We start from the raw sequence: 26,655 nt of genomic DNA, 5'->3' as shown, positions 1-26,655 counted from the left end.
TGCTCTGATAGTATAAACGGACTTTAAACTGTGGCTTTATTGTAAGTGAGAATAAGACTCAACATTTGGAATATAAAAGCAGAATACAAGTTGGTGGTCATAATTAGTATTCGAAGCCACACACTGAGCAAATACTGCAGCTCTGAGTCTTGAAGACGGTGGAAATATATTGCCACTCCAACATATATTTATATATGGCCACTTCAATACAGGTGCACTGGGGAGTCAGCAAGAAGCCCTCGGAAGGAGAACTACAAGATGACTGCAGGTAGGAAGTGCAAGGGAAGTCCAGGCAGTGATACCAGAAGCACTGGAGACCCCAGGGAGCATGTCTGGTTGTGACACAGGCAGGGCCACTGCCCCACTCCTCCCTATGTGCTGGCACTAGTGCAGAAGAGTGGCAACTGTGGAAGAAGGGGAGAGCTCGCTCTATCTGTTCTACAGCTATAACAAACTCACTGTCCAGCAAGTTCCCTCCGCCATCATCTCCGGAGATATTATGGGTCAGCTGGACAGTGCACCTCTTGCCCTCCCCTCACAGTACAGCTCTGCCTCTAAAGATACGTAACGAAACCTTTCAGCCTGATTTTTCAGAAGTGCCAAGTACCCCTGGCTCCCACACCCTCATGGGAACTGAGCACCACTCGGGGGGGGAGGGCGGGGTTGTAGTGGTGGTAATCAAGCCATAAGTTTCTACTAACAAAAACAAACCCTCCAGAAATATAACTATGCCAGAGGAAAATGATTTCTCAGTTGCATCATTTGCTATACATGAAACTGAAGGACCATGAGCCACCAGTATTATTTCCCCCCATATCTGAAAGCCTGTGAAAGCTTCTGCAGACAAGATTCACTTCTTCTTATGCTCCTTTCAAAGCCCCTTGTGGCTCACTGTAGAGCAATTAGCATTGCTGTATTAGAGAAAAGTGCTCTAATTGTACACTCTTCATTAACAATGTGTGACAAACAGTTTAAAAAAAATCTTTATCCACACTGCAGAGTTGCTGATAGATGGAATGAGATGTGCAAAGACCAAAGTGCAGCCTTCAAAATCTGCACATATTCCCTCAAGGATTTAAAGGAAAGATAACTGATGGTAATGCTGAAGAATTAAGTGCTGACGACTGTAGGAGAGTCCAAGATAAATGTTATCTGACCAAAAAAAATACCAACAGCTATTCTTGAAATGTTGTATAAGTTTCTTTAGGGAACTTTCTTTCTGTGTCAGGTTCTAGATAACATACATAAGGAAATCAAAATCACACAACTTTTTTTTTTTTTAAATACTTTGCCATTTCTGGGCAATAAGTCAGTGTTTCCTGAGACACCTATTGATTGCAAGGCTCAGAAGGATACATTTTTGAGGTGCCTTTGGTCTCCCTATGATTTGGAATATACACAGCTGAATAACAGAAAGAGAAACAGGAACCTTGAGTTCCTTATTAAGAAAAAACCCATTTAACAAAAGAGCAAACATTAAAAGAGGGAACATGCTACAAAACTGTGTGTTTGAAGTATTTCCCTAGGATAGTTTGCCTCTCAAAACCATTTGTGGAGAACAAGGGATGGATAGAATCCAAAGTTTCATTTGAAGACCTTTCAATCATATTTAAATATTAAATCTGAAAACCTCAGATTCTGAGTTACTGTGTCCTAGTGTTTAGGACTGCAAAGTGTGAGTCAGCTTATCTGGGTGCTAGTTCCAGTTCTGCCTCTCAGTGTGACCTTTGTCAATTTCCTTAACTTCTCTGTGTCTCAGTTTACCCACTTGTAGAACAAAGATATTAGTCCTTATCTGTCTTGCTGGAGAGTTGTTAGGCTTTATTCATTAATGCCTGTGGAGTGCTTTGAGATCCTTGGTTAAAAGTGTAGCTAAATAAGTGCCTCTGATCTAGCTCCTGAAAAGATTTATAGAACTTGCCTGCAAAGACATCTGGCCCTGGAGAGCTTCCCTTTGGAAAGTCATCTTACAGGATTTTGAACTTCATCTTTAATATCTCCAAGTCAAGTTGTACTTTTTGTTTTTCAGCTTTATCCTCTAATATAGCCTAAAAGTTCATTTCTTTGGTAAATTAATAAAAAATAACTAAGATTATGAATACACAATAATATTTTCTTTTCATCTAAGACATGGTCTATATAAGCTCTTGAGCATCATTCCCCCACTCCCTTTTTACTGCTTTCAGTACATATATTCTGTAGGGGTTTGAGGCTTTATAGATTAGAGCTCACTGGGGAGGAAGTTAGTTTATAGAAGATGTAGATAATTGTTTTCTTCTCTCCTTTCAACTTACTTTAGTTTTATCAATATATGTGATTAGTACAAACTCCAGATTGAAATAATAATTGTTTAAGCCAACTTAAACAGTAAACAGCTGAAAACAAAACAAAATAAATAATTGAAAACTCATCTAAAGTGGAAGATGCCTTCCTTTACCAAAAGGCAAAGCTTGCGAGTTGATATCTAGAACAAAATGCTCAGGATCTAAAGAGTAGAAGGATAGACATGCTCACTATGGAGTATGAAAAGGTTGGTATTTGAAAGCATTTAGAAACCTCAAAAGCTCTTAATTACTTTAACAAAGTTCAACCAGTCAGTCATTTTGCTCTATTTGATGTTAAAGAAATCATCAGTTAATTGTTAAGGGTAGTATCTTTTTAAACCCCCTGTCATACGTTCAACACGCTTTATTATGTGATCATAATATGGAACACCCAGCATGTAAGCAACTGGAGATATGTCAAAATGAAAGCTAAAAATTAAATGGCAAGGTTTACCATTATCATAATCGTATTGCATTTGTATATTGGTTTAAAAATGCCATGCACCCTAGTGATGATCCAAGCATAGACATGCTTGCAGCTACTCTTCTTGGATAAAAGAATGCAAATTGTTCTTTGTACTGATGAAGTACAAAGGTAACACTGAAATTTCAAATCTTCTCAGAAGAGACTAAACAGCTTCTCAGTAGTTTAGCAGAGCTGAGGAAAATCCTTCCTTCATCAAGTACAAACACTTTGCATCCCTGGACCCGAAGACAAGACAAAGTGCCTCTTTGCTATCTATATGCATACTATTAGAGACCTGTGTAAAAACTGAAAAAAATGGAATATGATCAACTTTGTGATGTTTGGTGGAATAGCTTAGAGATATAAATAACAAAGACTGAGAAAGTAGTAAAATAAGCACAAAGCTTGAGAATAGGAAGTACTCATTAGCTTTTCACTCAGATCATCCTCCGGTAATAAAAGCAGCAAGAATTATAGATTTGACTCACCACTTCATCCTTGTCCTCAGAAGTCAACTGAACTGCAATTCTCTCTTCTTCTTTCTTGATCAGCCTCTCATATAAATCACTGACAATGAAGGAGGGGTAGTACCTGTCCTTCAGTGTTTCATAAACATCAGTCTGAATTTTGTAGAAAACTTCAATGCCTTTATTGCCCACAAGACTTTGCTGTATTTCTTTGTAAAGTGACTTTTCCACAGGGATTTCTCTGCTTTCCACAAAGAAATTCTGATAAATTTCACTCACTAGTTGAGGTATTTCAGCCTGGAAAATAAAAGGGGTAGGGATGGGGGAAAGAAGAGAAAAATAAATGTAAAAAGAGGACCATGTCTCAGAATCCTCATGGATTTTATTTAAAGAAGGTTGAACTGGCTGTCTCTTGTGCCTGAATATGCGAGTGCACATCTCTACATCTCATGTTAATATCAGCTACCATGCTTGGGCAGCCATGCAGAATAGTCAGTTTTACAAGATATAAAATGATGGATGTCTGCATACCCAAGGAAATGACTAAGCCCTAAAATTTGACCTCTCTTTACCAGCTTTTGTATTGTATTGAGACGGAAAGAGAATATTATAGCAGCTTTCTGCTCCCCATTCTAAACTGAAATTTCAGAAGCGAATTAGTTGTGTCAGGTTTCTTAGCTTTTAGCTTTAACCGGATGTACAAATTCTCTTTGCAGAACATTTTTTGTTTTATAAAATGGGACTGTAACCACTCTAATAATTATTTAGTAAGCGACAACACCAAAACAAATATGCAAACATATTCACCATGTATACAAAAAGGGCACAGGGATGAAATTTGCACCAAAATATGAGGGAAGAGGTTAAATAAAAAAAAGGAAAATGCTCAATGTATGTGACAATCTCCCTGAAAAGTATATCAAGTGACCCATGTCTATCAGATAGGGGCAGAATTCCATGGAGCAGTATAAGCATGAGATGACAGAACATCTGGCAAAAACAATGACAAACATGACTCAGGACACTCAACACTCTTGAAAATGCAAATCAATGAATAATAACTGATGTTCAATATGAAAATTTGGATTTCATGCTAAGGGAAATCCAGAAAGTTTCACCAAATATACTCACAAATAAACCTCTGGCTACTCCAATATTCACAAACAAAAAATATTTCCTCCCTGTGTCCACAGCATACTTACCCCGTCCAGTGTTCAGAGCTGCTTCTTGCAGTTTTAAATTATACTTTTCTACCCCTATTTCTGAACCCATTTACCCATCTGGTGTTGGCAGATCCTATCATGCAGTGTTTTCTCACACTAGATATAGTACAGTGTTCTACAATGAGCCACTTCAATGACTTTACTCGTATCACTCTGGAGCCAAAAGGTGTTCTGAACTAGCAGAAGAGGAGTCTTAAAGAAAAATCTCTTTAAGTACACACAGAAAAAGTAAATATCTTTAACTTGTGATCTTAAGCTCACTGAAATCAGTGGAAAGACGCCTATGCTCTTCAATGGGCTTTGCATCACTCCCAATGGCAGGAGTAGCATAAAAGGAACAGTTCAGGTGTAGTAGCTATCCAGTTGAAAAGTTTCAAGCAGCGAGTCAAGGTATTGCATGGTAATTTACTTGGTAATAAGATAAGGGCAGCTATAAAACAGTCAATAAACTACTGAAAATTATTTCTCAGTGGGTTAAGAAAAAACGCTATACTGGTTTTGTCTCTTTTAAATGGGCTGTTGTATGTGACCTTTTTATCATCATTTGTGTTTATAACTCCTTCTCTTTCCTCCTCTCTGTTCAAAAAGTTAAGGATTTTTAAATTATGCCCTGTTATCAGAAGACCAAGGCAACATAAATAGTTGAAATAATGAAATTTCTAGCACCATTCTGTGCTCCATTTTTTAGACTAAAAAAAGAAAATGTTAATACAGAATTTTTTCATATATTGATTTTGCAGCAAAATTCACCATATAAATATTCCGTTTTATTTGCAAGCCCCCATATACTTCACACTACTTCTACCTTGTTAGCATTCTTCAGATATTCCACAGACTCCCAAAGGCTAATCAAAGCCCTCTTGTCCATCCTTTCCATGTACAGTCGAAAGTGCTCTCGGTAGGATGGGTTGGCCAAAATATCCTCAAACTGAAGAATCTGTACAGGAGAAATCAAGTATAAAACCCAGAAAAGTAACTAAATGAGATTTATCAACAACTATTCATAATCAAACCACTTGACGTAAACAGTTAAAGTTCAAACACGTTAATGTATCCCCGTGCTGAAATGGTCATGCTGAATTAGTTACAGTACTGCCGAACTTTTTAGTGTGCCTGCCACACACAAATCTCATCTACATAAGCAAAATTCTCCCTTGCTGACAACAGGCATCTAACCAGTGCAGTTAAACTGGAGCTGAACATAGTTTAACAGCAAGTGAAACATTTTGTCCTTGACTACACTTGTACTAGAGATACAGAAAAGCAGCAGAGCCTACCTAAAGGGTTGGTTTCAGAGTAGCAGCCGTGTTAGTCTGTATTCGCAAAAAGAAAAGGAGTACTAGTGGCACCTTACAGACTAACCAATTTATCTGAGCATAAGCTTTCGTGAGCTACAGCCCTCTTCAGTACTCCTTTTCTTTTTACATAAAGGGTTGGGACTCAGGCATGTTTTAGTTGGGTTAGTAAATGAGGATTTTCCTGAATAAAGATTTGCTATAACTTTTGCCACCTTTGTAAGAGATGAACAGGCACTGGTATCCATATGGTGAACAAACCAGGAAAAGAAGAATATGCTGGGTATGTGCACCATTCATTTCTCTCCCAGGGAAGAATCAACCCATTGTCAAAGATTTAAATTCCACCTCCACAATTAGGACGCATAACAGATTTTATGTCTGTCTATTTGAAGAAAAGCAAATGCACAGTACCTCTGGATAAAAGGTTTTAAGGATTTTTCCCCCCTAAAGGTGAGCATCCAAGGGCCATGCCACCCTATGCAGCTTTCACACTCAAAATTCAAATTATATTTGAAGTCAATGAGAGTTTGGGGTACATAAGAAATCATAGATTGGTTCTAACTGTAGCAGCAACTTCAAAATGATTTTTTTCATATTATTCTCTTTTTCAATATACCCAGAGTAATTTCAGACAGCCTGTTTCATTAACTATGCTATGCAACTAATCATTGGATCATAGCAGATTAAGGATGGAAGAGACCTCAGAAGGTCATCTAGTCCAAGGCCCTGCTCAAAGCCGAACCAACCCCAAATAAATCATCCCAGCCAGGACTTTGTCAAGCCAGGCCTTAAAAACCTCTAAGGATGGAGATTCCAACACCTCCCTAGGGAACCCATTCCCTTGCTTCACCACCCCCCAAGTGAAATAGTTTTTCCTAATATCCAACCTAGACCTCCCCCACTGCAACTTGAGACCATTGCTCCTTGTTCTGTCATCTGCCACCACTGAGAACAGCTTAGATACATCATCTTTGGAATCCCCCTTCAGGTACTTGAAGGCTGCTATCAAATCCCCACCAGCACCACCACTCTTCTCTTCTGCAGCCTAAATAAGCCCAGTTCCCTCAGCCTCTCCTCATAAGTTATGTGCCCCAGCCCCCTAATCATTTTCATTGCCCTCTGCTGGACTCTCTCCAATTTGTCCACATCCTTTCTGTAGTGGGGGGCCCAAAACTGGATGCAATATTCCAGATGTGGCCTCACCATTGTCGAATAGAGGGGAATAATAACTTCCCTCGATCTGCTGGCAATGCTCCTACTAGTTCAGCCCAATATGCCATTAGCTTTTCTGGCAACAAGGAAACACAGTTGACTCATATCCAGCTTCTCGTCCACTGTAATCCCCAGGTCTTTTTCTGCAGAACTGCTGCTTAGCCAGTCGGTCTCCAGCCTGTTGCAGTGCATGGGATTATTCCATCCTAAATGCAGGACTCTACACTTGTCCTTGTTGAACCTCATCAGATTTCTTTTGGCCCAATCCTCCAATTTTTCTAGGTCACTCTGAACCCTATCCCTACCCTCCAGCGTATCTACCTATTGAATGGCTACACAAGTGGTGTTGGAGAGAAGGCTTTGGATTCTTTGACCATGGGATGGTGTTCCAAGAAGGAGGAGTGCTAGGCAGAAACGGGCTCCACCTAATGAAGAGAGGGAAGAGCATCTTCACAAGCACGCTGGCTAACCTAGTGAGGAAGGCTTTAAACTAGGTACACCGAGGGAAGGAGACCAAAGCCCTGAGGTAAGTGGGGAAGTGGGATACCGGGAGGAAGCACGAGCAGGAGAGAGCAAGAGGGGAGGGCTCCTGCCTCATACTGAGAAAGAGGGACGATCAGCGAGTTATCTTAAATGCCTATACACAAATGCAAGAAGCCTGGGAAACAAGCAGGGAGACCTGGAAGTTCTGGCACAGTCAAGGAATTATGATGTGATTGGAATAACAGAGACTTGGTGGCATAACTCACACGACTGGAGTACTATCATGGATGGATGTAAACTGTTCAGGAGGGACAGGCAGGGAAGAAAAGGTGGGGGAATTGCATTGTATGTAAGAGAGCAGTATGACCGCTTAGAGCTCAAGTATGAAACTGCAGAAAAACCTGAGAGTCTCTGGATTAAGTTGAGAAGTGTGAGCAACAAGGGTGATGTCGTGGTGGGAGTCTGCTATAGACCACCAGATCAGGGGGATGAGGTAGACGAGGCTTTCTTCCGGTAACTCATGGAAGTTACTAGATCGCAGGTCCTGCTTCTTATGGGAGACTTCAATCACTCTGACATCTGCTGGGAGCCCAATAGAGCGGTGCACAGACAATCCAGGAAATTTTTGGAAAGTGTAGGGGACAATTTCCTGGTGCAAGTGCTGGAGGAACCAACTAGGGGCAGAGCTCTTCTTGACCTGCTGCTCACAAATAGGGAAGAATTAGTAGGGGAAGCAAAAGTGGATGGGAACCTGGGAGGCATTGACCATGAGATGGTCGAGTACAGGATCTTGACACAAGGAAGAAAGGAGAGCAGCAGAACACGGACCCTGGACTTCAGAAAAGCAGACTTTGACTCCCTCAGGGAACTAATGGGCAGGATCCTCTGGGAGAATAACATGAGGGGGAAAGGAGTCCAGGAGAGCTGGCTGTATTTTAAATATCAGAGAGGTGGCCGTGTTAGTCTGGATCTGTAAAAGCGGCAAAGAGTCCTGTGGCACCGTATAGACTAACAGACGTACTGGAGCATAAGCTTTCGTGGGTGAATACCCACTTCATCTGATGCATGTATTTTAAAGAATCCTTATTGAGGTTACAGGGACAAACCATCCCGATGTGTAGAAAGAATAGTAAATATGACAGGCAATGAGCTTGGCTTAACAGTGAATCCTTGCTGATCTTAAACACAAAAAAGAAGCTTACAAGAAGTGGAAGACTGGATAAATGACCAGGGAGGAGTATAAAAATATTGCTCGGGCATGCAGGAGTGAAATCAGGAAGGCCAGATCATACCTGGAGTTGCAGCTAGCAAGAGATGTTAAGAGTAACAAGAAGGGTTTCTTCAGGTATGTTAGCAACAAGAAGTCAGTCAGCAAAGTGTGGGCCCCTTACTGAACGAGGGAGGCATCCTAGTGACAGAGGATGCGGAAAAAGCTAATGTACTCAGTGCTTTTTTTGCCTCTATCCTCATGAACAAGGTCAGCTCCCAGACTACTGCACTGGGCAGCACAGTATGGGGAGGAGGTGACCAGCCCTCTGTGGAGAAAGAAGTGGTTTGGGACTATTTAGAAAAGCTGGACGAGCACAAATCCATGGGGCCGGATGCGCTGCATCCAAGAGTGCTAAAGGAGTTGGCGGATGTGATTGCAGAGCCATTGGCCATTATCTTTGAAAACTCATGGCGATCCGGGGAGGTCCCGGATTATTGGAAAAAGGCTAATATAGTGCCCATCTTTAAAAAAGGGAAGGAAGAGCATCCGGGGAACTACAGGCCAGTCAGCTTCACCTCAGTCCCTGGAAAAATCATGGAGCAGGTCCTCAAGGAATCAATTCTGAAGCACTTAGAGGAGAGGAAAGTGATCAGGAACAGTCAGCATGGATTCACCAAGGGCAAGTCATGCCTGACTAATCTAATTGGCTTCTATGTTGAGATAACTGGCTCTGTGGATGAGGGGAAAGCAGTGGACATGTTATTCCTTGACTTTAGCAAAGCTTTTGACACAGTCTCCCACAGTATTCTTGCCAGCAAGTTAAAGAAGTATGGGCTGGATGAATGGACTATAAGGTGGATAGAAAGCTGGCTAGATCATCAGGCTCGACAGGTAGTAATCAATGGCTCCATGTCTAGTTGGCAGCCGGTATCAAGCGGAGTGCCCTAAGGGTCGGTCTTGGGGCTGGTTTTGTTCAATATCTTCAATAATGATCCGGAGGATTGCGTGGATTGCACCCTCAGCAAGTTTCCAGATGACACTAAACTGGGAGGAGTGGTAGATATGCTGGAGGGTAGGGATAGGAAACAGAGGGACCTAGACAAATTAGAGGATTGGGCCAAAAGAAATCTGATGAGGTTCAACAAGGACAAAGTGTAGAGTCCCATGCACCGCTACAGACTAGGGACCGAATGACTAGGCAGCAGTTCTGCAAAAAGGACCTAGGGGTTACAGTGGACGAGAAGCTGGATATGAGTCGTGTAGCCTTGTTGCCAAGAAGGCCAATGGCATTTTGGGATGTATAAGTAGGGGCACTACCAGCAGATCGAGGGACGTGATCGTTCCCCTCTATTCGACATTGGTGAAGCCTCATCTGTGTCCAGTTTTGAGCCCCACGCTACAAGAAGGACGTGGAAAAATTGGAAAATGTCCAGCGGAGGGCAACAAAAATGATTAGGGGACTGGAACACCTGACTTATGAGGAGAGGCTGAGGGAACTGGGATTGTTTAGTCTGCGGAAGAGAAGAATGAGGGGGGTTTTGATAGCTGCTTTCAACTACCTGAAATGGGGTTCCAAAAAGAGGATGGATCTAGACTGTTCTCAGTGGTAGCAGATGACAGAATGAGGAGTAATGGTCTCAAGTTGCAGTGGGGGAGGTTTAGGTTGGATAATAGGAAAAACTTTTCACTAGGAGGGTGGTGAAGTACTGGAATGCATTACCTAGGGAGGTGGTGGAATCTCCTTCCTTTGAGGTTTTTAAGGTCAGGTTTGACAAAGCCCTGGCTGGGATGATTTAGCTGGGGATTGGTCCTGCTTTGAGCAGGGACGTGATGCTGGCTTCTTCCAGCAGCGGCGCGTGGCCCGTGGCACCACAGAGGTGGCAATCCAACAGGCCAGATCCAAAGCCCTGATGGGCCGAATCCAGCCCGCAGGCCGTAGTTTGTCCACCCCTGCGCTAGATGCTCATGCTCAGTTGGTTATCTACCATGACCCCTGAATCCCTTTCAGTGGCTCTGCATTCCAGGATAGAGTCCCCCATTTGGTAAGTGTGACTACATTCTTTGTTCCTACTTGCGACCTTGCCTTCGGCTGTATTAAAATGCATGTTGTTCATATGACCCCACCTTACCAAGCAATACATTTCCATCTGCAAAGCTGATCTGTCCTTATTATTTACTATTCCTCCAATTTGTGTGTCACCTGCACATTTTACCAATGATTTCATATTTTCTTACAAATAATTGACAAAGATATTGAATTAATCACTGGAACAATTTACCAGGGGTCATGGTAGATTCTCTATCACTGACAATTTTTAAATCAAGATTGGATGTTTTTCTAAAAATATATGCCCTGAATTATTTTGGGGAAGTTCTTCATCCAGTGCTGTGCAGGAAGAAGTCAGACTGGATGATCACAGTGGTCCCTTCTGGGCTTAGAATCTATGAATACCACTGGACCAATAGCTCTGGGACCCCACTAGAAATGCCCCCTGTGGATGGCTTTTTCCTCCATTTACAATTACTTTTTAAGATCACTCAGTTAGCCAATTTTTAATCCATTGACTATGAGCTACACTGGCTCTGTACAGTACTAATTTATTTTTAATGAGAATGTAGATTCAAGTATACTTACTTATTTTAAATATCTAAGAATGAAATTGAGATTTGTAATGATTATTTATTATTTTATTACAGTAGCCCACACTGAGCTCATAGCTTTGGGGTTTAAAAATATTGCATAAAGGGCCAAGGCATCAATGACAGGGTAACAATTAAGTCACGTGTTCTGCATCTAGATTATTTATTGAAATCAACTGAAGTGTTTTGCATGGAACAGCCTTGGAGGGGTCACACACCATTCTGGGAAGTCTTAAGGCTTAATCCTGCTAACAGATTCATAAGGCAGATCTTTCTGACCACTTGGAACCAATGGATGGAACCCTTTCTAGAACCAGACACTAAGGCCTCACTTCCTGGACACTACAGTGCTAATAAGCAATGGTCACATAAACACCACCCTATACCGGAAACCTACTGACCGCTATACTTACCTACATGCCTCCAGCTTTCATCCAGACCACACCACATGATCCATTGTCTACAGCCAAGCTCTACGGTACAACCGCATTTGCTCCAACCCCTCAGACAGAGACAAACACCTACAAGATCGCTATCAAGCGTTCTTACAACTACAATACCCACCTGCTGAAGTGAAGAAACAGCTTGACAGAGCCAGAGGAGTACCCAGAAGTCACCTACTACAGGACAGGCCTAACAAAGAAAATAACAGAACGCCACTAGTCATCACCTTCAGCCCCCAACTAAAACTTCTCCAGCGCATCATCAAGGATCTACAACCTATCCTGAAGGATGACCTATCACTCTCACAAATCTTGGGAGACAGGCCAATCCTTGCTTACAGACAGTCCCCCAACCTGAAGCAAATACTCACCAGCAACCACACACACCACACAACAGAACCACTAACCCAGGAACCTATCCTTGCAACAAAGCCCGTTGCCAATTGTGTCCACATATCTATTCAGGGGACACCATCATAGGGCCTAATCACATCAGCCACACCATCAGGGGCTCGTTCACCTGCACATCTACCAATGTGATATATGCCATCACGTGCCAGCAATGCCCCTCTGCCATGTACATTGGCCAAACCGGACAGTCCCTACGTAAAAGAATAAATGGACACAAATCAGACGTCAAGAATTATAACATTAAAAAATCAGTTGGAGAACACTTCAATCTCTCTGGTCATTCGATTACAGACCTAAAAGTGGCAATTCTTCAACAAAAAAACTTCAAAAACAGACTCCAACGAGAGACTGCTGAATTGGAATTAATTTGCAAACTGGACACCATTAAATTAGGCTTGACTAAAGACTGGGAGTGGATGTGTCATTACACAAAGTAAAACTATTTCTCCATGTTTATTTTTCCCCCCTACTGTTCCTTACACGTTCTTGTCAACTGCTGGAAATGGCCCATCTTGATTATCACTACAAAAGGTTTTTTTTCTCTCCTGCTGGTAATAGCTCACCTTATCTGATCATTCTCATTACAGTGTGCATGGTAACACCCCCATTGTTTCATGTTCTCTGTGTATATAAAATCCCCCTTCTGTATTTTCCACTGCATGCATCTGATAAAGTGAGCTGTAGCTCATGAAAGCTTATGCTGAAATACATTTGTTAGTCTCTAAGGTGCCACAAGTCCTCCTTTTCTTTTTGCAGATACAGACTAACATGGCTGCTACTCTGAAACCTGATCTTATAAAGGTACTCATCACTGAGTTGCCCACTCTGTCTACCCCGGTCACTACACAGTTAGTGTGCTATGCTAGCCAACTAAGTTGCTTTACTGATTGGGAAAATTGGGAGCTACTTAATCACCCCAGTTCAGCTTTTTAAGTAAAATGAAAGAATGGCCCAGCTGTCTCTGAGATCCCCAATGGTATGAGCTCCCTGAGTCAGAAGAAGGATGCTTTTTCCCTTTGAAATTTGGCTGCCTGTTTCCAAGAAGACCATAGTGTTCCTCCTTCCACCCTGCACAGTGCATGGTGCTTTGCAGAGAGATTCAGAACAAGTCCATCTGCACCCAGGGAATTCATGAGCGCTGTCTCCACAGTGGGCAAGAAGCCCAGGAGTCTTCCTTGAAGAATGGCCACCTGACAAGCATAGAGCTGAGCAATGCACTTCAAAGGGAAAAGCACCATTCCTTTTCTTGTTCATTCACTGACCTCATTGGTGACATGCAGACAACCAAGCTTCTTTTAAATTTTCCCTTTACTTAAGAAGCATTTACACTGCTCCTGAAGTAGGTTTTTGAGTCAAATCTAAACTCTAAAAGAAGCCTATCTGCCTCAAGGCACCAGTGAGGCAAGTAGCTGAGTGTGGGTCAGAAGATTTAAAAGACTTCTTTAAAGTGTTTCTGCTGTATGGTGAGAAGTGGGAGGAAGGAAACCAACAAAGGAGATAAAAAACAAGCACCTCTACATATGTACATGCCATCATCCTAAGCGGGGCCCTGGAGGAGTACCATGCAAACTACTGCTAAGCTACTTATCACCTTTTCTTCTGAAAGGATCCCAAAGCACTTAAATTGTATTTCTATAGGAATAAGTTAGCCCACCGATGTGAATGCAGCATGTGTTTAGCAACACACAACTTAAAGACATTAAAAATACTGAATCCAGTTGAAACCTGAAGAATAATGTAAGTAGAGTGAGTTGGAATTTTGCCAGGGTGCTGGGGTTATCAGCGCTCCCCATACAAAAAGCGTAATGGGGCTCTTTAATGATCAGAAGCAGTCAGGATCTTTGTTTCACATCTCACCTCCAGCATCACACAGTTCTCCTCTTAAAAAAAAAAAAAAAAAAAAAGGTCCTTTAGGCAATGTAGCTCTCTGTATCAGCCCAATCTTTTGTCTGACTAAGCCACTTGTTTTGGGTAACATGCAAGTGTTTCATGTTTGCCTCAGTTGCAGTGTTTATTTTTAGTCTCATTTTCAAAAATTTTCTAACTGTGCCATGTCTTCTCTACATTTTTTACAGCATAATCTTTTGGAATTGGCTAGTTCTACTTACATTAAAAAAAGCTGTTTGCGTATTTAGTGAGCTGCTGTCTCTGAGCTCACGCTGTAAATCCACAGCAATCCATTTGCTTCTGTCAAAAAAAAGGGCTTATTATTACAGTAATGGTGATCAGAGTATCCAGGAGGAGGACATAAATGACAGTTCTCAGACCAGTCCGTGGGCTCAGCTGTAGTGCTCTGCATTGGCATATTGCATGCCCCTCCAATCTCTTTCACCTAGAAGGGCAGTGGCTGGAATGGGAGAGCAAGGAACGTCGGTATAAAAAGCAAGCAATCCTACAGAACGTAGACAAGAATTCAGAAGTGAATGGGGAGAAAACGCCATCCAAAAAAAAAAAAAGTTCTCTTCTATTAGAGTCCCTAAAACGGACACTCATTCCTTCCATTTTTTTTTTTATTTCTATTGTGTGTGAATTCAGTAATTGTGAAGCTACTCAGCTGAAAACACAGAGCACGTCACTCTCTCTCCAGGGTTATCTATAGAAGCTGGTACAGCACAGGCAGCAAATTAGACTGAATGCTGCATCGATCCGGACATGGTGGAACCACCTCTGGAGGGAAAGAGTAATTCAGTCTCTTATGTTCATCCAAGCTAAAATTACCAGCAATGGGGACAATTATTAAACATTAAAACCTGAAAGTAGTAATTCATAGCTCTGCTGTGGGACAAGCTGTTGTAATAAATACCCTTTCATAGTGGCAGTTATGTCAGCTTGATACTAGTTTGCATACGACTCCATAGCTGTTGTCATCTTAAATGTTATTTATGAAGACTGCACTTTTGTAATTAGCAATTGAAAGTGCAAAATGACATCTGTGTGTTTAAAACAATCTAACCGTGTTTACTTAGAAAAAGTCAGTTATCAGGTTTTATTTCTGTGGCAAGATGAGATATTTAAATAATTGTTCCTTTCCAAATAATTCCTTTTTTGTTGTTGTTAACCATCTGGAATATCCTGCAATCAACATACTGTGCATTTTATCTGCTATTTAAATAATTCAGTAAACCGTTACTGTCCCAACTAATTAGATCCTTCTAAGTTTCTGGGGCATAATCCAAGCCAAGGACATAATTTAATGTCAGAAGAAAACTAGTCAGAAATGTTACATATTAGATTATGATTTGCCATTCTGCAGCCTAACACCACAAAAAATGATGATCCTCCAAAGCAGTTCAGTCTTAAATTTACAGTGCGTTGTTAGATTTGATTTCAAACATTTCACTGATCAGAAATATGGTCTAGGGGAATGAGCACTAGACTGCGAATCAGTTCCCCAGTTTTAATCACTCCATCAATGACATTCTGTGTCACAATCACTTAATCTTGCTACTTCTATTTACCTACTTTTAAAATGAGAATAATCCTTACCAACCAACCTCAGAGCAATTGTTCAGTGGATTAGTTGCAAACTGCTTTGTAGATGTAAGGTGCCATAACAGCAAAATATTGTTAGCTAAGACGCATGGTCACTTCATCCATCACAAAGGTAAGATCATTATTTGTTTTTAATTATCAAAAATACTAGAGAAAATTCTCGAAGTTTAAGAGATCTGATGAAATCTCAGATAGTCTACTTCAAAACAACTCAACGTGCCTATTGTGTTTTTCATCTCTTTTCTCATTCCTTATTAAAGAAGGTATACAAATGAAAGAACAATCTTTGTTCCTTAAGAGTGCACCAGTTTCTACACGTGCTTGGTCTCTACCTTACTAAATGATAATAGTTAGCTCTTCTGTGGCGTAGTGTTTCTATCTATAGATTACAAAGATTTACATTTTACAGATGGGGAAGCGGAGGCAAAGAGGGTGAAGTCACTTGTTTAGGGTCACTGAGTAAGTCACTGGCACAGTTGGAACTAGAACCCAAAGGGCTCGGTTCCCAGTTCAGGCCCATCTATCCACTGGACCATGTTACCTCCCTAAATTGTAATTCCTTCATGGTACAATAATTTCTACAGCAAGTCAGTCATGATGCCATAGAAAATTAGGACTTCAAGCAAAAAAAAGAACCACTGACAGTTTAAATCTTAAGAAGCAGATTGCATGAAAACACACAAGTGAATAAAGAATAAGGTAAGAAATACTGACGAATGATATTCAGTTTTTTCATAAGGCATCAGTAAAGGAGCTCTTTAAAAAAGTCAAAGGTGAACAAAAATATCAATATTTTAATCATCATTCCTCACAATAAATGACAAGGAAGTAGATTTTATGACTGAGCTAAATGTTCATGATTATTTTGCAGGACTGGACTACAACATACATACAATTCAAGACCTATACTGCTGAGAATCCCTATGTTCGCACTACACTATCCTTCCGTTTTGAAGAGACAGGATATTGAACCCTGCTTTGAAATGTTCCGTGAGGGATTCCTGTATGTTTCAGTATCACTGTTGCTCACTATCAACCCCGATTAGAGGATAGACGGAAGTTACTCTGGCACACATACAAGTTTGGGTCACGTGCACAGCCTCAAACCAACTTACGTTGAGTAGATCTAATCTTAGAACTATCGGCCTCAACGGTGACCCTTTAAGCCTTTTTAACTCTGAAGCAGCTTCAAGGTTGAGGAGAAAACTAAGCAGCAACCTTTATCTCTGCTTGAAGACAATGGTTAAAGCAAAGTACACAGAACTTTTTGTCCCTCGCAATTCTGAACAATCCAAGACCTGGTGATTATATAGTAGGTGAGACAAATGTGAAATCATTATTTTATTGTGAACTGTTAATCCAACGTGCCCATGGCCTGCCCAGTGCTATTTGTAGGGCTCTGTACTACAAATTAAATGCAACAGTACTTAAAAACAAAAAACAAAAAAAACTAGAAACCTTTAACATTCTCTGAAGTTTGTATATCGACCTACAAGTAAAATGCATGTGTTTTATGACCAGCCTTACTTTTGCTGTCAGAGAAGTGAGCATAATTTCGGATCTTAGTCTTTTTCATTCCTTTAATCTACAACACAAGTACTACTACACAATAGACCATGGTTTCCCCACATACACACTGACCTATTCATGAAACAATGAAGTATAGCTAGTAGCTGTTTCCTGAGCGATAGCAGACTTTGTGCTTTAGAGAAGAGTGCTACCAGAGGAGAGTTTAGTGAACAGAAATCTAGTTGCTATGAGGGTTTTCTGACAGGAGGATGGTATTTATAGTCTGGTAAGATGTCTTCTGTTTTGATACCCTCCCTTTTTTGGGAAACAGAAAAATAGAAAGTGAATGATACTGGAAAGATACCCCCATGATGCAAGTTAATAATCATGACATGATCCCACGTAAAGGATATTGTTTGTACCTCGATTACAATAATGCATTGTTTAAAAAAGCAAATCATCAATACCTTAAAAACCTTTGGCTTTGTGGCAATAGATAGACCCACTATATTGACTAGCAATCAAGGATTACTGAGCATTTACCATTTAAGGAGCTCTGGCTATTTTCCCTACCATTTACTCTGGGAAGAAATCCAAGCAAAACACATACTTTCAGACTAACACATTACTTATCTGCCGTGATCTTTTTTACTTTAGCATATACAAGAGGCAATGAGGAAGGAAAAGGGATAAGAGTTTTAAGCCCTTTTCCTTTATACTATCCTTACAGGTTATCCAGATATAAAAGATAACTTGTGACAAATAGCATGAGGAAAAGACGCTGGAGTATCAGAAATCACAATCAAAGTGTGGTCACTTACAACAAAGAATCAATGTATATACCTTGTCTGTGGTGGAGGCAAGCTAATTTTTTCTCTTCCACTACAATTTCCACTCAACCATGATCAGCAGAACAGTTGTGCAGTCAGGTTGTCTTTGCCTGAGAGCAAACTCAAATGGTTTCTGGCTGTAAGGAGTTTTTCATCCATTTTGTAGTTTGATTGAAATCAAGACTGCAAGTGCTCCATGGACCACTGGTGGTTCACAGAACACAGTTTGGGAATCAATCAGCTAAAGATTCTGTACAACACTCCTTCTAGATAAGACAATGTAACTACTGTGCAGAGTGCAGCTTACAGATGATGTAAATCTTCAATGTAAATCTTTCTTCAATGAATACTAGACAACAGGAACTTGATCAGGCTACTGCATTGCTGTGCAGGTGTGATTTTTTTAGAAAAAGGATAAAGATCTTAAATAGATTATAAAGGGTACATTATATTCTACCTTAATTCAAAGGTCATACTTTTCTGGAACCAAATATCATAAGCAATATAGCAGAAGGGTCAGTGTGATGCTTCATTCCATATTCTTTATGAAAATATGCTTATGATATAAATATGACATAACTGAGATGTACTGTATGCAAGATGGGTCTTGTAAGGTATCATTGGAAAGGTTATGATTTACTGAGTGTGATTATTCAATTTGTATGCCTGTATCATTTCTGTATCTGAAGTTAGGAATATTGACTATATATATATATCTCTATTTCAACTATGCTACTTTGGATGATGCCCACTGCTAACACTTCAGGTACAACAATGGAAAAGCCAGACAGGGCTCATGGCCCATCAGTGAGGACAATGGACTGTGAAAAGGCTTGGCCTTCCTGCGGATGCTCCATACTGCCAGTGACTCCTAGACGTTGTGATACTACCGAGTCAGGTGGTCTTGTCACCGGATACTAAACATCACCTGGGACTTCTTGTAACTTTCCACTGAAGAGAAGGGGGGTCAAGTTTGGGAAACACAGGATTCCCGCCTTATGTAAATCTTATTTAAGGGTGGGGAGGAAGGCAAACGAGCCTCCTCTCCATGGCTGTCTGCCCAAGAAGAAAGACTGCTAAAGCCACCTGAAGAGAAGGCAAGGGGGAGTCCAGACTGAGACAGGGGTCTAGTCTGAAAAGGAATATAACTGGAACTCTGAACCACAGAAACATTGCAAAGTGCCTGCAACAATATCTAGGGTGAGAAATACTATTTGTAACCAATTTCTTTGGTGACACTAGCTGTGTGCACGTTTGATTTTATTTGCTTAGTAATCTGCTTTGTTCTGTTTGTTACCCCTTTTACCACTTAAAATCTGCCTTTTATAATTAATAAAATTTGTTTGGTTTACTAATAAACCCAGTTTCTGTAATTTCTAACTGGGGGGGGGACGACAAGAAGCATGCACACCTCTCTCCACATTGAGGGAGGGGGTGAATTTAATAAAACCTTTGGGTTTGTACCCCTTAAAAGGAGCAAGCATCAGAGTGTTGGAGAAAGTCCCTTAAGCTGAGTCTTCCCAGAGCTGATCTGCAGCGGTGTGTGGCCCTGCCTGTGTGTGTGTTAGAGGAGGCTTTAATAGCCTGGCTCAGCAAGACAGGTAAAAGGGAGCCCATACTGGCAGAACAGGTAGACTCAGTGGTATCTCAGCACATCAGGTGGATTCCCAAGGGGTCCAACCCGTCACAGTCAGTATTCCAGCTAACTACAAAAGACTGATTTAGCCAGCATCTAGTTAAAAACACACCCGTTTACTTTCAAATTCAGGGCCTAGCCAGAGCAATCAGATTCAGGTCCATGCAGTAAGATGTTTGTATATTGACCTACAAGTAAAATGCAGCTGTTTTATAACCAACATTGCTTTTGCTGTGAAAGAACTGAGCATAATTTTTTCTCTTAGCTTTTTCATGCCTTTAATCTATAATATGAGAACAGGAACCCTGACTTCACTTCCAAACTAATTCTATAACTGAAGTATTTATTAAAATGAGGACATTTACTGGAAATACGACACCTCTATCCCACCAAAGAGGAAGGTTGTGTGGCAGTGACAAAAGTATAATTCTAAGCTATTAGTCAACTCACTCTTCATTTAAATAGTACAACATACTCCTCAACTCCATTAGTCTAGTTCAAGCATCTACAACACACTTCAATATTACCCCAAATACAGCAATAAATGTCTGTTCTTGAAATACTGTAATAGGAAAAAAGCAAACGTGGTGTTTCATATACATTTATTGGCTATTCTTTAAACAATGTAGTACCTTAAAAGGCTACTGGAATGACCAGCCTCTCTCTCTCTCTCTCTCTCTCTCTCTCTTTTTTTTTTTTTTTAAAAGAAAGGTGCGGGTCACAGGGAGTAATAAGCCAATATTAATTCATTTTGTTAAACAAAAACAAAATAAAGAGAAGCCCTGCCACATGCTGGATATTTCTACCTATGTCCTCAGCAGGGGCTGGGCCAATACCTGGGGCAGTGCTGGCTACTTGTAAATAAAGTTTGAACTGCTGCTATTGCTAAGATGGAGAGAGCACACAGGGAAGCACTGCCAATAAAAGTGGGCTCCCTCCCAGAGCTGAGCTATGCAGTCTAACCCCACCAGTGGGCATCTGATCTACAACCAAGGATTCTATGCTGTGCTTCTCTTCTGCCCAGCTTTCGGGGGGCGGAGGGGGGAATTGTTGGGTCTTGTCCTTTCGGAATATCGAAGGCTTAGAGATGGGCAGTTCTAGTTCAGCTCTGGTACTGCTGCTGCCACCACCAACATGGCAAATACCTATGATTGACAGTGGCTTTACTCCTGGGAGTAGAGTCATTAATTTAAAATGAGAATGCTCACATTCACCATTGTTTGCAGGAGCTGACCCACAGTTAACAATACCCAGCTGTGGGTAGGGCACCCCCTTAGAAGAGGTAGAAGTGATTTGTGGGCCTGTAAAACAGGTTACATTAACAACAGGATCTCTCTGCTTCTGAAATAGATCAAGACTGGCCTACCACTTCCTATGACAGATGCTTTTCTATAAACATATTTTAAACAGGAAGGAAAAAGAAAACAAACCCTTTTCCTCTCAGACTTTAGCTTTTTACTTTTCTACACTTACTATAAAATGGTATATTGCCATCTTCAGTAAAAATTATTTTCCAGCAATGGAATTTTTTTTCTGATCCTCAACCAAGTTACAATTATTACAACGATTTAATGAACTTAAAAAGACACCTGCATAAAGACTAACAGTTCTCTCTCTCTTACTTACATTAAAAAAAATGTAGTATTTTATTTTTAACTGCAATATTCCAATTACTGATCTTAGTCCAAAGGGCACAGAAAGTAGAGTACATAAATTATTAGCCCTATTACACTTTATTATCTAAGATAATAAACTGGAACTTTCATTTTTGTAGCTGTTGGACAACATATTTCCAATGTTTCCAACATAATGCAACAACATATTTCCAAGACCTACTGTACAAAGATGTTGAGATTTCTGATTTAGTCTTATTGAACCTCTTCCATAGTGGTTGCCCTTGAAAAATGCCAGTTGCCTTAGACAACTAAGAAAAGGAGTACTTGTGGCACCTTAGAGACTAACCAATTTATTTGAGCATAGCTTTCGTAAGCTACAGCTCACTTCATCAGATGCATCGTGAGCTGTAGCTCACGAAAGCTTATGCTCAAATAAATTGGATAGTCTCTAAGGTGCCACAAGTACTCCTTTCCTTTTTGCGAATACAGACTAACATGGCTGCTACTCTGAAATTAGACAACTAAAATATTCAAGGTATTTCCTATAATAAATATAGGGAGGACCAAGGAATATTGCAGATATGGAGGTAATCTTATAAAGACCACCACTGTAAGTGTGTCTCAGTCTGTTATATAGGGCAAGTCTCAAAATTTAGCAATCTCGTGAGCTGAAGAACCCGTTATGAAGTTCTATATACAGACAATACCAGCACCATGTATTTAACACATTACGATGTATTTTGCAAGGTAACTATTACCATAATTTCCCAACACTGAAACGAATATAACATGAAACAATTGCACTAACACGTTTCCCTTGGATAATACTCATTCATAATTAAAAGTGACGTATAAAGTGATCAAACACTAACAAACACCTGGAAAATTTTCATTCTAGCCTTATACACACTGTGTAATACTTACCTTCTGGCTCTGAAGGCCATCACCCTCATCAGAGATACCATCCTCCTGCTGATCATAAGCCGGACCTCCTAGAAGCCTTATTCTCTTCTCACACTGCTTCTTTGCCACAGTCAGCTGATTAATGTACCTTTTCACATTGCGGGCCCTCAAGAGGTCAGCTTTCATTGCAGCAGTTTCTTTACCTTTAGTATCTATGATAAACAGCAGAGAAGTAAGAAGTTATCTTTCACAACAGAAAACTTCAGATTACAAGTTTCTGAAGTGTTTGTCATTCAACATGTAACTGGATATTGAAGTAAAAATGCTTCCAAAACAGACTGGTGGCTAATAGAGTATGTTCTGGGATATCTCCACTAACATAGCAAGTGTACATATAAAATAGTTAAGAGAAAAATCAGGCAAATATACAAAGTATTTAAACACAACTCCACATATCTGTCATCTGACCTCATCCAGCACTGTATCCCTGTTATTCCAGTATCTACTTAAGAGACGGACTTGCCGGCTGAAACCCACTCAAAACAAAGTCTTTTAAGACTATACCAAGACTGGAAAATATGTTGCTAAATTTGCGATGACATGGGAAAAATATTTTAAAAATTCAACAGAATGAGGCCTGTGCATAAAACATAGGCATTCAGAGTGCTACAAGTTTCCACACTTCCCCATTGCACCTTCTCCGTAGTTTTTAAAATGCCTAGTTAAAAACACAGATAAAAACCAGCACTGAAAATTATTCCTGTACTATGCCTGAATGTGAACAACTCCTGCAAATCCATTCTGTTTCTTAAAAGGTACAATGCTGTCGCTCAATCACAAAACTTCTTGTACTTGTGCAGACATGTAACATGAGCTCTGCAGCAAGCTACATGGACAATTCAGGTTGTACACAACTCAGGATTAAGCCAGTATTCAGGGATGAATGGTCAGTTCTTTATTCATTTGGCCATGTTTTTATAATGTGGGAATACTAGAAAATCCAGTTATAGAGATGAATATAGTGTTTTATTTTTTTTAAAAAGAGTTGCCTCAAAGAAATAACCACATGGGAAGAAGTATACATGCAAGTGTGCTACAGGGAAAGCCCGTATGAATGATTTTAAACTCACATTTTCAATTAGGTTTCAAATACATTAAAGATTCATCTTACGATCGGAGTATTATTTTTGTCTACTTTAAAAAAAATAGAAAGACTTCCACCTACCTTCATTATATAATAATATTTACATATACACATAGTGATGGTGGATGGGAGGCTTTCTGGGTTAACCAAACATATACACACACAAAAATACATATATATATCCAGGTTTCAGAGTAGCAGCCATGTTAGTCTGTATTCGCAAAAAGAAAAGGAGTACTTGTGGCACCTTAGAGACTAACAAATTTATTTGAGCATAAGCTTTCGTGAGCAACAGCTCACTTCATCAAGCTCACGAAAGCTTATGCTCAAATAAATTTGTTAGTCTCTAAGGTGCCACAAGTACTCCTTTTCTTTTTACATATATATCTGTGTGTGTGACATAGAGACAGGCAGCCATAGATCTGGAGCTGCTCTATCATAATTTGCCTGAATATTATCTGTTGCCTGGTTATTGGGGAGTTTTCTATATGACTGTGTTGGTTTAATCTCAGCAAGAGTTTGTCTGGAAAAAAAACAGGCAGGCAGGAAGGAAAAGAATAGCTCAAGACAGCCATCTCTCAAACACTTAGTAGTTGTTAATGAACAGCAAGAGAACTATTAGCTTTTGATAATTTTACCTCCACCTCAAGCCACCCTACAAAGCTGATTTTGACCAGGATAGGAAGAGGCCAAGGAACATATAACCTTAATGGAACTTAAAAGGCCACTGTCTCAAGAAATCAATTATTTCGGGGAACCTGACAGAGACACAGGGACCCACTGTCTAGGTCACCATCACAGAATGGTAGTGCGCAAGGTCAGATTGACCTGCCTGTAGACTGTTTTGAAATCCTTTTTTCTGCAATACTTTGTTCCTACTGCTAAGATAAATAATCTTTGGCTTTAAGAAGGCTGTCTGATCATAGTATACCACTGGCCACAGACTCCCAAAGGGAAGAAATGCACATGTCCAAACTCAATAGGACCTGCTGGGTAAAAATGCTGGATACCAAGGACCGTAGCCCGGAGCCTGGTCTACAAGTGGGAGAACTGTGCAATTCCACCGTAGGATAGGTGAACACATTAGGCCAAATGCATGAGAGGGTGCACCAGAGAGACCACAAAGGGGTAGCTAGCCATGTAACTGTGGGTATGTGAAAGCAAGAACACGCATGCACACACACAGAGGGAGAGCATTAATAAAAGGGAGGGAGGGTGAGAGAATGAGCAAGAGAGCAAACACCCGTGCACATGGAGGGAGAGCATTAATAAAAGGGGTGGCAGGAAGCCTTTTAGTTTAATAATTGGTGTTGTTTTGGTGTTTGACACGAAACATTTGGGCTGCAATCATTCAAATGGTCATTATCAGAATGTTTTTGTTTTATCTTATGGCTTGCAGTGTGAATGACAAGTGATAGATTTTAATTCTGCACCTCCCAATACCTGTCAAAACTCTTTGTTCATTCATTTTGCAATTTGGGTAGGGGGGCATATTGTACCTCTAGTCTTTTTCCCCCCTCTCCTCCACTTCTCCCTTTCACATATGCAGCAACTTTTAACCAGGAGAGTGAAACAATAAATTAAATGCTCTGTTGACTCATAGATAAGACTGCACACCGTGGATACAGATGGCTCATTTTTGATAGTGAACTCATTTTGTCTTCTGCTTGAATGAGTATCATCACTATAATTGACTATTTACATGGCTTCATGGATTTGCCTGACACTTGACAACACAAAGTCCTTATATTCCAAGGCAGTGTTTCCCAAACTTGGGACGCCGCTTCTTCAGGGAAAGCCCCTGGTGTGCCGGCCCGGTTTGTTTACCTGTCGTGTCCGCAGGTTCGGCCGATTGTGGCTGCCACTGACTGCTCCAGGCCAATGGGGGCTACGGGAAGCGCTGGCCAGTACGCTCCTCGGCCCGTGCTGCTTCCCGCAGCCCCCATTGGCCAGGAGCGGCGAACCGTGGCCAGTGGGAGCCACGATCAGTCGAACCTGCGGACGCGGCGGGTAAACAAACCAGCCCGGCCCGCCAGAGGCTTTCCCTGAACAAGCGGCGTCCCACGTTTGGGAAACAGTGCTCTAATGTATATAGGTCATACACAGAGTAAAGGCATAAACAGGCAAAAGAGGAGGAAATAGTGGGGTGAGAAAACGGGAAAGTTCTTGCAGCAATAGCTGTGTTTATATTTTGTGTATGGGTTACAGACAAAGGAATTCAGAGGCTGCATTCATCTTGAGTGGTCTTAGGTTAACTTCCTGGGATGTTCCGTTTCATAATAAAGTATTAGCATGGTTGGTAGACAGACTGTCATTGGAGAGTGACAGAATGAAGAGGAGTGGCAGAAAAGTGGTGGAAAGCAGTTTTGCAGAAGGATTTGAAGAATAAGGTGAATCAGGTGTAAGCCATGGAGAGGCCGAGTGGTGTCCTGAATGGGAAGTGACAAAAGGAGCATTAATTAACAGAGGTGTAAGTTAGTAGTATGAGAGATTCAGAAGGAACAGAAGAACAGTTATGGGATAGGGAAGCTCATGTACTCTAAGGTACAAATTCCTCTTATCTATATGGATATCTACCATTTTTAAAGAAGAGGTAGGAAACAGGAAAAAAAGGAAAAAATGTGTCTGAAATAATTACTAATGCAGACAGTTTGCATGGATGATATAACTAATATGTACAGGTGCAGATTTGCCTGAGATACACTGTTCTGTCTGTATGCGAATGGTGGAAACCAGTCCAGAGAAACAGACATTAAAATGGATACAGATGGCAAAACCCAAGTAGGCTACAGTAAGATGCGAAGCCATTATCACCACATGCTGGTGGCTTGTGCTTCTTCTCTTCTGCCCTATCATTTAGGGGCAACTGGCGGAGATCTTGATCTTGTGGGGTTCTCTGGGGACAATTCAGAGAGAACCTAGTACTCAAAAATTCATGCTGCAGTCTAGAAAAAGGGAGACTTCCCCTTTCAAAAGTTTAAAATCCAGGAAGTGAGAGTCCCATATTACAAAATGGCAGTTACCTCCCCCAGAAAACATATATAGTTGAACATAAAGGAAACAACTTAAAATTTGCCGATAATCAGGTGAAAGGTCAATGACCACATGGGGACATCACCTGGGGAAAACAGGTCAAGGAGAGAAAAACATGTTTGTTTCAAGTACTCCTCTTGAAAGATTTTTTGCCCCATCCCTGTCCCTAACAGCATACAATGCGTGTTAAAGTGAAAGGAATTGAAATTTTTTTATTTTAAAAAATATGGGTGAATGTTGTCAATTCTACAGGATTACAAGTGTGCCGTGTTTCTACATGCAAAGGGTGGGGGAGCAGAAACTAGAAGTAAAAGA

At 40.7% G+C, this 26,655-nt stretch overlaps 1 protein-coding gene across 3 annotated transcripts in view; it reads right to left on the bottom strand.

Annotated features, from left to right (window-relative positions):
• The window catches only part of SNX25 (sorting nexin 25), a 161,569-nt gene that overhangs the window by 46,779 nt on the left and 88,135 nt on the right, over positions 1 to 26,655 (bottom strand). For all 3 annotated transcript variants that reach the window (XM_074951250.1, XM_074951252.1, XM_074951251.1), the window contains 3 exons: positions 22,185 to 22,375; positions 5,286 to 5,417; positions 3,279 to 3,554 (listed from right to left, as the gene is read on the bottom strand). In XM_074951250.1, the coding sequence (XP_074807351.1) occupies positions 3,279 to 3,554; positions 5,286 to 5,417; positions 22,185 to 22,375 (599 nt within the window). The remainder of the gene's footprint in view (positions 1 to 3,278; positions 3,555 to 5,285; positions 5,418 to 22,184; positions 22,376 to 26,655) is intronic.

This window comes from Natator depressus, chromosome 4, assembly GCF_965152275.1.
Source record: "Natator depressus isolate rNatDep1 chromosome 4, rNatDep2.hap1, whole genome shotgun sequence".
Classification (NCBI taxonomy): Eukaryota; Metazoa; Chordata; order Testudines; family Cheloniidae; genus Natator; species Natator depressus.
The sequence above is the reverse complement of the archived record's forward strand: the minus strand, read 5'-3'. Positions and strand labels throughout refer to the sequence as shown.